This window comes from Ornithodoros turicata, chromosome 9 (genome assembly GCF_037126465.1).
Source record: "Ornithodoros turicata isolate Travis chromosome 9, ASM3712646v1, whole genome shotgun sequence".
Taxonomy (NCBI): Eukaryota; Metazoa; Arthropoda; class Arachnida; order Ixodida; family Argasidae; genus Ornithodoros; species Ornithodoros turicata.
Window position 1 is genome coordinate 38,230,855 of NC_088209.1, and position 12,726 is coordinate 38,243,580.

Sequence of the window (12,726 nt, forward strand, 5' to 3'; positions counted from 1 at the left end):
GCCGGTTCTAGCGCCCAGGCACATCCATCAAACTCCTCCAGCTCACATTAGAATTACGTTCCGTCAGAGGGCGAGCCTGTGGTCTGCCTCAGATAATCACCCCCGCGCGAACAGGACCATGGTTGCTCGCATGGTTCCTTCCTCTGTCGCGTTCCCCGACGCAATGGGGGCCACACTGTTGATGTTTTTTTTTAATTCCACGTTAGCACCGCGAAGCAACTGTGGCTATGAGCGGCGTACAGACGTGCACAGAAGGAGAGAGGACAGCATGGTGGAATGGGGGATTAGTATGCGTCCTGGGCCGACTTCAGGGAGAACTGTACCGATATTCGTCTTGAAAGTCTTCGGGAAAACCCAGGGAAAACCTGAGACAGCACAGACGGTGACAGGATTCGAACCCGTGTCACCGAAGAGTCTCAGCGTGGAAAGCGATCATCTGAACCACTATGCCACGGGAGCTGGTTACACTGTTGCGATTAAGGAAAGTTGTGTAGAACGTCGTTAGAAATGTTGAATAGAGAGTTTTAGTGCATCGTACGCTATCACCTTAGCGTACGTAAGGGATAGCGTTGATGGGTCCCGTTAGGGATAGCGTTGATGGGTCTCGTTAGGGATGGCGTTGATCGTTCTCGTTAGGGATAGCGTTGATGAGTCTCGTTAGTGATAGCGTTGATGAGTCTGGTTAGGGATAGCGTTGATCGTTCTCGTTAGGAATAGCGTTGATGGGTCTCGTTAGGGATAGCGTTGATCGATCTCGTTAGGGATAGCGTTGACGGGTCTGCGCACGCCCATAACAGAAAAAGGGCTTCGCGCAGTGCACGACCACCAACGCTAACCCTTATGTACGCAAAGGTGATATCGTGCGATGCACTAAAACGCTCTAATATGTCTTACACAGTCCATAAAAACACATTCCCATAAATTATCGAAGGAAAAAAAAAAGAGAAAAGGGTTTTAGTGACTTTAATCGCCCATTACAGTTTTTCTTCCCTTTTCTTTAAGCAATTTGTGCTATATCGCCTGAGGTTGTAGCTGTTCCAAGTTTTATAACGAAGAGAGGACTATAGGGGGACTATCAGCTGCAACATTTTCCCCTAGCGTGGCTTTCTTCATTATTTTTGTTATATGACTACGGATAGTCCCTGTGTATGAACAGGATGTTTGTTTTTATCCGGTATAGATTTTGTTATAAATAAGTCAAGAAAGCTACACAGATGCCGTTTTTGCAGGTGGGTTACGCGGCCTGTCCTGTCGGAAAGCGTATGGGAGACAATCATCGTTGGAAGCAAGCCTCTTTTTAAAAAAATCCTGGAATGAGCACGTGCGTTGAAATATCGGTTGCTGAGTTTTACCATAACCAAACCAAAATCAACCAACCAAACCAAACAAAGACCAAACCAAAACTAAAACCGAAACCAAAACCAAAACCAAACTAAAAGCGCGCTTCTCAGGAGCTCATGACTTTCTCCACCGCCGGCTTATCTGTCCCCGAAAGCGGTTGGTGGTGGTGGCGCTGATGAAAGGGCTCGTCGTTGTCGTGCTCACAGAGGTGGGCAACGTCACGACTGACGCCTTGGGGGAATGTACGTCCTGGGCCGGCTTCTAAGGGAACTGTGCCGACATATGTCTGAAAGCGTCCGAGGAAAACCCAGGAAAAACCCCAGACAGCACAGCCGGCACCGGCATTCGAACCTGGCTACCTACCACTAAAACAAGCAGAAAACAAAACAAGAAAAACAAATTAATAAGTTATATTAAATTAATAATAAATTTTAGCTAATTCGTCGTCCAGTACTTAGATACGCTTTCCAACAGGACGTCCGTCCTGGCCGCATAACCCACCTGCAAAAAAAGGCATCTGTGGAGCTCCCATAGCTTTTTTTTTTTAATATAGAAATCTATAACGGGATAAAAATAAACATATAATATACATCTCTGTTTGTCATGACGAAGGCGCAGCCCTCCGCCACAACGTTGACATTATTACAAATTTCTCTTGACGCCATTTTAATATCCCCTTTTAATGAATGGTCCTACTTCTGTTGTCCGTGTCTCATTGTAGTTATTACACATACATAACTACGGCTGTGGTGGCACACATAGTATATGTATACATAGAGTGTACTTACATGTATGCTCATACCCTTGGCTCTGGTACGCCTACCACGAGCGACAGGGTCACGCACTACCCAGAAGAAATCCAAGAAAGAAGAAGAGTGGGACGAAGAAGAAGAAGGGGAAGAAGAAGAGTGCGCCGAGCGAGCTCTCACTCTTTCCAAGGAACTGCGCAGGACAAGAATTGCCGTCCTCTCTTCACGCAAGACGTTGCTTCTGCTTAGCGTGAGTAAGCATTTTTGTGAACCATACTTCACCAATGGACGACGACGCAGAGCCAGGTGCCACTCTGCCATGGGTGCACGAAACCGACAGCGAGCTCAGTCGAAAATCTCGCGCCGCCGGCACTTCTGACCTGCCTCCCAGGAAATCGTCCTTGAGGAAATCCTCACTGAAGAATGAGACCTCTCAAAAGAATCCCGCGGATATTCCTTTTCTGCCAGACTCCGATTCGGCGCCAGCCAACCTGAAAACTTCCTTCTCCGAAGGCCCAGCCATGGCCAGTTCGCCAACTGAACTCTTGAACGAACCAGCAGCAGCAGCTCAGGCGGAACGCGCGTCTCCACGTCTCAAGAAGCTAGGCCTAACGGACTTGTACGGGGATAACGGACCATACCAGCACCATAACTTCTACTTCGTTATGTTGGTCTTCTTTGTGATGTCGTTACATACGCTCGTGACGCCGGAGTTCACCCCCGATGTGGAGTATTGGTGCGCCAAACCACGTGACTCGAAGCTCTCCAACAAGGAATGGCTGGACGAAGGTATTCCGCGGGAGAAAGACGGTTCAATCAAGAGGTGCTCCATGTACCACATGAACGGTACTGAGGTTCCCTGTTCCTCCTGGCATTTCAAGAAGACTGGAAAGCTGACGCGGACGATACGCAGTGAGGTAAAGGCATGTGGGCGTTTGAGGCGTAGTTCCGTACGTGCTCTAGAACCTATGGCTCTAGAACCGTGCTCTAGAACGGTCTTGCTAACCCTAATGGACGCGGAAGTTGCCATCCTCTTATGAGTAAAGAAGCGATGTAGATTAGGCCAGGTTAGGTTAGCGTGGGTCCGGTTAGGCTGGTCAGATCAAGTTTGATGGTTCCCCGTTCCTCAGCGCTCGCTTTCCATTCTAAAAACGGAGCTTCATCGCCTAGCGCGCTCCTAGCCAACCATCAACCCGAATGACAACGTTATCTCGACACGTAAACAGAGACACGTAAACAAACGAAGCCCTACGTGTCTTGCCCATCGCTCAGGCTTGCCTATCATGGAGATAACGGAGACCATGGAGATAGCCTGCATCGACGCCATTCTATTAACGTTATCTCCCTTGATTTGCTGAAAACTGGAGCGTACGCCATTTTGTGACAATTATGAACTGCATAATGCCACAAAAATGGCGTACGCCCCTCGTTTTCGGCAAACCAATGGAAGGAACGATGTCACTCGGGATGATGGGTGCCTACGAGTGTGCTATGTGGTGAAGTTCATTTTTAAGAGCGTAGGAGGTGCCCGCATTAGGCTGTACCGCCTTTGCAAATATGGCAGACTGTGTTGAAAAGTTGAAAATACGATAATTTTTTGTAATTTATATTTATTTTCTCACACTGCTTGATCTTTCTGCCGTCCCTCGCAATTTCTTGCTCATTTCAGAAGATGATGTTCTTGTTTTTTAGAGCCATAAGTGCACGTACGGAATTGCATCCAACGTTTGTAGCGTTAAGCCTAACAAAGAAAAAAATAATATTTCAGTTTAACCTAGTATGCGATCGCGAATGGCTTATTCCTCTCAGCAACGCTGTATACTTCGTTGGAGGCTTGACTACGATGCCCATCATGGGTGGCATGTCAGACAAGTAAGTATATATCGAAGCATATCGAATGTTTTGGCATCCTGGGTAGGGTGGTGGTGACGCTTGACATTTTTCAGGCTGGGCCGTCAACCGGTCATCTACTTCAACATACTCACTGCACTGGCAGCTGGATGCATGATGTTGCTGGCACGCCATTTCATGAGTTTCGTAGTCTGTCGGTTCTTCCTGGCTTTTGGATTGTTCGCTGTCTTCGACACCGCCATAGTACTGCGTAAGACCACCATTGGCAACTGCTTACAACTATAGAGTCACTAAATAGGGGTATAGAGTATGGCATTCCTTTTCCGCGCCTGAGCCGCCGTTCGGTGTCCGCGATTGGGCTCGATCGTGTCACGTGGTTTCTCCTTCCAAAAACGCACCGTCCATGTTGAGTCCTCTCTATCCGAAACCGGTTTCCTCGTTTGCGAGCTGGCTGCGTTGCTAGGCGACGCAGCCACGTCGGATCCAAGATGGCGGTCTCGCTCGCCGGCGTGGCTCAGTGTCTCTACTCTGCTCCCTATTCAGTGACTCTATTTACAACTGGTTTGACGGGATGCGTGATGGCAGGAGAGAGAGAGAAAAAAGAGGGGGAGGGTATATTTCCCTTTGTCCGCGAGGTGTTGGCGTAGGGTTTATTTTAGTCACTTTCGTAATGTTAATTGTGTTAATGAGTTGATGATGCCGCGCTAGTTGATAGTTCTGAAACGGCTGAAGAACCTCTCGCAGACGACGTTGACGGAGCCGTTGCTTGGTGATCGAACGGGTTTGACAGTGTTGGGACGAAATTGGTGGAGGAGCCGTAAACGTGGAATGATTCCCTGATCTTCTGGCTTCCATTTTGAGACACTCTATTGCTCCGTAACGCGAAAACCTTAGCACGATTCAACTGCCGCGTAAACGATCGCAAAAGACTTGAAAGTAATTCTTATTTTTCTTACATTCGTTAAAGGATTAGCTTTCGTGTTGCAAGGAAAGAAGATAAAACGGTAAATTGACAAGGGCATTTGCTTCTATAAGTCTTTGTCGGCGGCTACCTTACGTTGTCTACTTACCTGACGAACTTCTGGTGGCGCACAATTTGGCGCATTTATGCGTGCGAAAGCTACAGAAAAATCGTGGAAGCCGTACTCAGCGTAAAAAATATAAAAGTAAAGTAAAGTAAAAGTCAATTGAGAACGATTTACGTGTGCAAATGCCCTTGGCGCACAAAATAGAGTAATTTTAGTCCTTTTGAGGAGTAAATACATTGCCACATTCATTAAAGTGAATGTCGGAGTGGGGACTGCATTTCACGCTCCGTTCTAATGCTTCTAGGTACATAATTCATGTGCATGAATGAAAATACTTGGAATTAAACTGTCAACCGTGATATGTCGAGTAATATAAAATCTGGCGATACGCACAGGGCACAATTTCTCAAGAAATTACAATTTTTTTCCCCTCTGTGTGGGTGGAAAATTGCTAACTTAGCCATGTTATATAGCCTTATTCCATCAAGTTCACGAAGAACACATATTTAAGTAGTCTGTTACATTCAGAAGACCATTTGCGAAGTTCAGCGACTGTTCGCAGTCCTGGGGAGTAAATTTCGGGGTTAGAGGACTAAAATGGGGAGAAATTGCACTCTAGGGGACTACCAGCTGCAATTAGTCCCCATTTCACTCTATTTTTCTTTTTCCCTTAGAGTGTGCAATCAGCGACGCAGTACGTCGGTGAGCTAATGCAGCTTCTTCATTGAGCCAATCCCTATACGAATGTCCCCCTGCACTTCAAACAGTCTTCAAGTCTTATTATTTGAGTGAATGAATGAATGAATGAATGAATGAATGAATGAATGAATGAATGAGTGAATGAGTGAATGAGTGAATGAGTGAATGAATGAATGAACTGAAACTTTATTTCACATTGTAACAAAATACAATGTGGGAACCCCACTGCAAAAAGCTGCAAGAAGCAGCTTGACAAGGCTCTGGGTCCACAACCTGGGTTTCCACACTTACATTACATATTCGTCGTTTCTACTTCATAGTGTCTGAAATTGCGGGGCCATACGACCGGGCGCTAATGCTCATATCCGGATTCATGTTCTGGGGCATCGGTTCCTTCATGCTGTGGATCATGAGCATATACCTGGACAACTGGATCATCGTGCAGTTCGTCCTCATGATGCCTACAGCGCTCCTAGTGAGCGGGTTCTTGTGAGTATACACGGACGTTGCAGTTGGGGAAAGTTTTTTTAGAGCATTAGAAAGTTAAGGCCAGTTCCCACATATAGCGATTTGCTACACAGCTGCGGCCCGCTATAAAACAGCGCTTGTCGAAGCCGAGCCCTCGTCAACTTTCCTAGCGCTATTTTGAGCGCTAAAGGCCAGTTCCCACATATAGCGCTTTGCTACATAGCACTAGAAAATTGCGCTATATTTTCCTCCTCGCATTGCTACGATCCGCTATAAAACCGCTCTTGTCGAAGTAGAGCCCCGGTCAACTTTTCTAGCGCTATATTGAGCGGGGAGTCTGCGTTAACCAATCGTGAGCTTCTTTCAGCCGTGACGTCGTGGAAGCTGGGGTTTGTTTTGCTTCCGATCAATCGAAGCAGCAAGACGGGAATGAGACGACGACGACGACGTGAAGATGGCCACGAGTTTCATCTGCCTATGCAACGCCTCCTCTATAAATGAGGAGGCATTTATAGAGAAGGCTCATTTATAGAGGAGGCGATGGGTGTTTGGTTACTATAGTCTGGTATCGCGATCACAGCATCGAAAGTGTCATCCCCTTTGATGCTGCGGATACCCGACGCTGACAGTAAGCAATCACGGCAGCACCAGTGCATCACGTCGCAAAGAGATATCCCGTGACCCCAGCAGGATAGCGCTATGTGCTCGGTTGTATGTGAGAACGGCAAACGGACAAACAGCGCTAGGTTTCGAGCGCTATTTTCTAGCCCTATAGAGCGAAGCGCTATATGTGGGAACTCGCCTTAAGTCTCCGTTAACCAATCGGGAGCTCCTTTCAGCGATGACGTCGCGAAAGCTGGGGTTTGTTTGGCTTCCCGCCACTCGAAGCAACAAGGCGGGAAGGTGACGACGACATCGTGAAAATGGCCACGAGTATACACCTTATACTGCCATGTTAATCAACGCGTCAAAAGCGTCATCCGCCATGGTGCTGCGGATACCCCACGCGAACAGTAAACAATCACGGTAGTGCCGGTGCGTCACGTCGCAACGAGACTTCCCGTGACGCGAGCAGAATAGCACTGTGTGCTCGGTTGTATGTGAGAACGGCAAGCGGAAAAACAGCGCTAGATTTCTAGCGCTATTTTCTAGCGCTATTTTCTAGGGCTATTTTCTAGCGCTATTTTCTAGCGCTATTTTCTACAGCTATTTTCTAGCGCAATAGAGCGAAGCGCTGTATTTGGGAACTGGCCTCTAGTTATCTTATAAAGTTGCAACACTTTACAGGGTTGTTATGGAATCCCCCCGTTGGCTGATTGCACGGAGAGACTTGGCCCACGCGAAGAAAGTTGTCCTGGCCGCGGCTAGGCTGAATGGGTGCACAGTCTCAGAAACTAGAGACAGGTGGGAGATAATCGTACCGGAGTTACTAAAGGTGGGTATACAGATCCCGAGAGTGCCTGAAGTTGAATATTGGGCTGTTTTTATGAGTGTTCTGTTTTTTTCTGTTGCTTTTATATAGCAAGGAGAGATGGAAGAGCCTTACGTCGTACCCACGCTAGGAATCTTCGCAATGCCTGGACTGCAGACGGTGGTCTTTACTCTCTGGTTTTGCTGGTACGTCATGATATCTCTGAATAATATCAAATTTGTTCTTCGTGGTCTGCATATTTTCTATTTTATTTGCATTATTTAACTTTTCCTATTTGGTTTAGTTTAGTGTAAGAGCAGTCCCCCGTGTGTCGTCTCCTGTGCTGCTTTGTTTGCTGCGATATGTGATCGACAAGAGCCACGCGTTGAATATCTCTATATAACGAAAACAGTGTATAGCGCTCGTGAACACCAGCGGGCGTACGCGTTTTGTGTTATTAATTTACATGTATGCAAAGTGGTGCAAAAATGGCGTACGCCCTTCTTATTCAGCGTGGTAATAATGACATTCGCGTAAGACTGCGTGTCAAGCAACTAGCGCACTCTTAAAAACGAGTTTCACCACATAGCACGCTCCTAGCCTATGTGTATGTGAGACGTACGCCTTTTTAGTGCCAATTATGAACAGCATAAGTGTCACAAAAAGGCGTACGCCTCCCGTTTTCAACAAATCAGGGCAGATAACGATATCATTCGAGATGATGGTTGACTACACTCTAAGAAATGAACTTGAACCGCATAGCAGGCTCCTAGCCAACCATAATCTCGAATGATATCGTTATATGCCCTGATCTGTTGAAAATGGAAGGCGTACGCCTTTTCTGTGACAATTATGAACAGCATAAGTGTCACACAAAAGGCGTACGCCTCCTGTTCTTTACCAATCAAGGCAGATAACGATATCATTCGAGATGATGGTTGGCTAGGAGGGTGCTATGCGGTGAAGTTCATTTTTAAAAGTGTAGGAGCCTGGTATGCGGTGAAGTATGCGGTGCGTATGCAAGAGTGTGGCTGAAGCAATGCTATGTTCTTGTAGCAGTTTGCGTTCCGTTATAAGTTATAAGAAAGGAAACATACGTTTATAGATGAAAATAACGATTGTTTCATTAAACAAATATGAAGACGTGACACGAGTATGGAGTCCCGACAAAGTCTCGCGACAGACGTGAGTGACGATCGTGCTATACACTCTTAAAAATGAACTTCACCGCATAGCACGCTCCTAGCCAACCATAATCTCGAATGATATCGTTATCTGCCCTGATTTGCTGAAAACGGGAGGCGTACGCCTTTTTTGTGACACTTATGCCGTTCATAATTGTCACAAAAAAAAGCGTACGCCTACCGTTTTCAACAAACCAGGGAAGATAACGATATCATTCGAGATTATGGTTGGCTAGGAGCGTGCTATGCGGTGAAGTTCATTTTTAAGAGCGTAGAATGGAGACCCTTAGCGTATCCCTGTTCGGTGACACTGCAGGTTTGTGTGCTCCTACATGTATTACACGCTCGCCGTGAAATATCGCCAAGGGATTTGGGCAGCGGTGAATTCTCACCTGGCGACCGGCCTCGTTGAGCTTCCGTCTTGCCTCGTAGCAGCGCTGGCTGTGAACAAACTCGGTAGAAGACCCTCGTCCGCTGTATGCCTCCTCCTGGGAGGAATCCTTTCGGTGCCATCTATTCTTTTCTCGGGTAAGTATCACCAAACGATCAATACCAGGATGTGAAAGAAAGATCTGGCGACGTATTGTAAAACGTGTGGCAAGATGTGACTCGCCTGGGCGAACGGAAGGTGAATGACGCTTCCACAGGTAAGCCGAGGCCCGATAAAATCGACGCAGATTGCTACTTAGCAATGTATGCAACAACGGTTAAAAGTACTATTAAAACCGACAAAAACATGCATAAACATGCGAAACAACTTCAACGGCATTGTATATGAATGTTCAGTAAAAGTTCCACTTACCCACGCACCTGATATATGCCTCTATTAGTTCAGGTCTCATAGACTCCGATAACATTAGCGGCTTTGTGACATGTTGTATATTTACTGTGCTAGTGTTTGGGACATATGGCGTCTAGTGTCCATTGCTATGCCTGCCTTCACAAAGGAATGTGGAATGGTGCCATAGAGACAATATTGGAGTGGGCGACTTTAAAAGTACTCGCTTTAGAGAAACAATGTCGAGTCCACGTGACCTTTTATCGATTTTTGCGGCGCTAGATAGACCTACGAAGAGCGCTCCCAAATCTTCCAGAACGTGCTTTTGATATATAGAGATCTTATCGCGCGCCGGAACTGTACAGCTTCGTATCCACTGTGCATAACGAGGCTAACGTTTAGCGTTGTTTCTGCTGTCACGTTTAGCGATAGCGTTATTCCGAACCTAAGATTTATAAGGATGCTTTTAAGGGACTGTCTGAAGCAGTCTATACTGATTTTGGTATTTGTATTGTATTCCACTTGTGAGTGTAAGTGTTGATGCCGAATGTAAAAGTTCATCCGGCGAGGCTTAGTAATTTTTGAGGTAAGGAGAGTGAACGTCACATCCGGTTCCGTGACGTAAGCATGGACTGTTTCTCCTTTCCGGGTTAATGCGCCGGTTGAGGGACATCTTTACACACTAAAATAAAAATGAAAGAAAAGGAAGTTTCACTGCGTAGCACTTTGGAACCTTTTTGGAACTGCATAAGTGTTCCAAAAAGGCGTACGTCTCGCGTTTTTAACCAATGAGGTGGCAGAACGATGTCGTTCGGGATGGTGATTGGCTAAGAGCGTGCTATGTGGTGAAGTTGTTTTTAGAGTGCATTGCAACGAATTATACGGGTAATTGGTTTTATTAGTAGTGTACTATTATATAGGGCTGATTCGACGTGGGAAGGGGCGTTCGCTTTTTTTGTGGTAATTATCATATAACCAAATTGACACGAAGGCGTACCCCCCCCCCCCTCCCCCCGAATCAGAAGCGATAACCCTACCATTCCTGGCAATGGTTGGCGCGCAGCGTGCTAGGCGGTGAACTTCTGGAATCGGGTGGCACGATTTTGTGACAGAAGAAAAACTCGCTAGTCTACAGACAGTGATGTCACAGTGACGTCACAGTATAGGGAAAGCGCTGGTCAGAAAATTTCACCATAAATAGTTGGCCTCGAATTTTTCCACTGCGACTCGGAGCATTATAGTAATGAAGCAGGTGACGCGGTGTTATCTTAGCGGTCGGTTGAAGGTATACGGACGGACGAAAAACTAAAGCGAATCTCACGTTTTCCTGCTCAGGTTTGGGCGTTCTACAGTTGATGACAGCAGTCTTGTGTAAGATACTGACAACAACAGCCAACACCATTCTGTACGTGCACACCGTTGAGCTCTTCCCCACGATGGTCCGTAACCTTGCTTTCAACACTTGCTGCATGAGCGGACGTTGTGGAGCGATCCTCGCCATCATCACAGAACAGAAGGTAACACATCAATTTGCCTTGTGTACGAAGATGGAGGTTCTAGAGGTTGTTCCTGTGTACGCCCACGTCCGCACTCAGAAATTAACTTCACCGCACAGCACGCTCCTAGCCAACCGTCATCTCGAATGATATCGTTATCTGCCCTGATTTGTTGAAAACGGGAGGCGTATGCCTTTTTTGTGCCACTTATGAACAGCATAAGTGTCACAAAAAAGGCGTACGCCTCCCGTTTTTAACAAATCAGTGCAGATAATTATATCATTCGAGATGATGGTTGCCTATAGGAAAGTGCTATGCGGTGAAGTTCATTTTTAAGAGTGTACCCCGGTTTGTTGAAAACGGGAGGCGTACGCCTTTTTTGTGACAATTATGAACAGCATAAGTGTCACAAAAAAGGCGTACGCCTCCCGTTTTTTAACGAATCAGCGCAGGTAACGATATCATTCGAGATGATGGTTGGCTAGGAGCTAAGTGCCTGCTGCTGCTGCCCTGATTTGTTGAAAACGGGAAGTGTACGCCTTTTTTGTGACTTATGCTGTTCATAATTGTCACAAAAAAGGCGTACGCCTCCCGTTTTCAACAAATCGGGGTAGATAACGATAGCATTCGAGATGTTGGTTGGCTAGGAGCGTGCTATGCGGTGAAGTTCATTTTTAAGGGTGTATGTTTGGTATCGTTATGAACACAAGGGTAATATTTGTGCTGAATTTTTGGTACGTTTCTGTTGGCAATCTATTATTGTGAGCCCCCTACCCTCGTTTCTATAATTCAGGGTGTTCGTTTATCCAGCTTATGACGGAATCTTCATCGGTTCGTCATCCTTTCGTTTAGAATGAAGCCTTCAGAACGACAAAACCCCGCACTTTCTCGTTTCAGTCCCGTTCCATCTTAGGAGATTCGCCCCAACTTTTCTTCGCCTTATTCTGCATCATCGGAAGCGCTCTTGTGCTCAAGTTGCCTGAAACTGCGGGCGCAATAATGCCCGACACAATAGCACAAGCTCAAGCGTCCATCAAGTGAGTGACTGGCGATATTGGGAAACTGCGGTATACACGCTTTCTTATTTTACAGAGAAAGTGAAAGCAAGCAAGCGAGCAAGAAGCGCGGCAGCGAACTTTGACTACGCAAGATCTATACGAGTCAGAAGAAAAAAAAAAATATTTTTCGCATACTTTATAGAACAGTTGCCCCACGACTTTGTCGTTGATATGGTCCCATAGTAGTATATATATATTTGCAGCTTCTTACCGCTCTTTCGTTTTGCTCGACTCAACAATCGCACTTAGTAAAATTCATCGTGGGCAACTTCACTGCATAACACGAACGAGGCCAACCATTGCATAGAATGACACCGTGCTATCATAACTGCTATCATAACTCGTATCATAAATAAATCGCTACATTAGTGTCATAAAAGGGGCGTGCACATCCAGTTTTCATCAAACCAGGGCAGAGTATGATGAACACACTCGTAGCCAAACATCATCCCGAATAGCATCGTTCTCCAGCCACGTTTATCTGAAAACTGGAAGCGTCACCTGTTTGTGGCACGTCTCCGCTATGCCAATTGTCACAAAAAGGCGCACGCTCCGTGCTTTGCCCAAATCAGGTATCATTCCGTCCAATGGGTGGCCTTCAGCGTGTTCTGTTTTAAGAGAGTAGAGCATTCAAACAGTGTACCAAGGTTTCCTCTCTCTCTC

The 12,726-nt window shown here is 46.3% G+C and overlaps 1 protein-coding gene across 1 annotated transcript; it reads left to right on the top strand.

The window, feature by feature from the left end:
• Window positions 1-2,245: 2,245 nt before the first annotated feature.
• Window positions 2,246-12,275, top strand: LOC135368856 (organic cation transporter protein-like). Its single transcript, XM_064602394.1, has 10 exons — window positions 2,246-3,007; window positions 3,859-3,962; window positions 4,037-4,191; window positions 5,989-6,157; window positions 7,424-7,571; window positions 7,659-7,753; window positions 9,048-9,259; window positions 10,845-11,026; window positions 11,903-12,042; window positions 12,098-12,275. Exons 1-10 carry the CDS (start codon window positions 2,375-2,377, stop codon window positions 12,144-12,146), a joined length of 1,887 nt encoding a protein of 628 aa, XP_064458464.1. The 5' UTR covers window positions 2,246-2,374; the 3' UTR covers window positions 12,147-12,275.
• The last annotated feature ends 451 nt before the right edge of the window (window positions 12,276-12,726 follow it).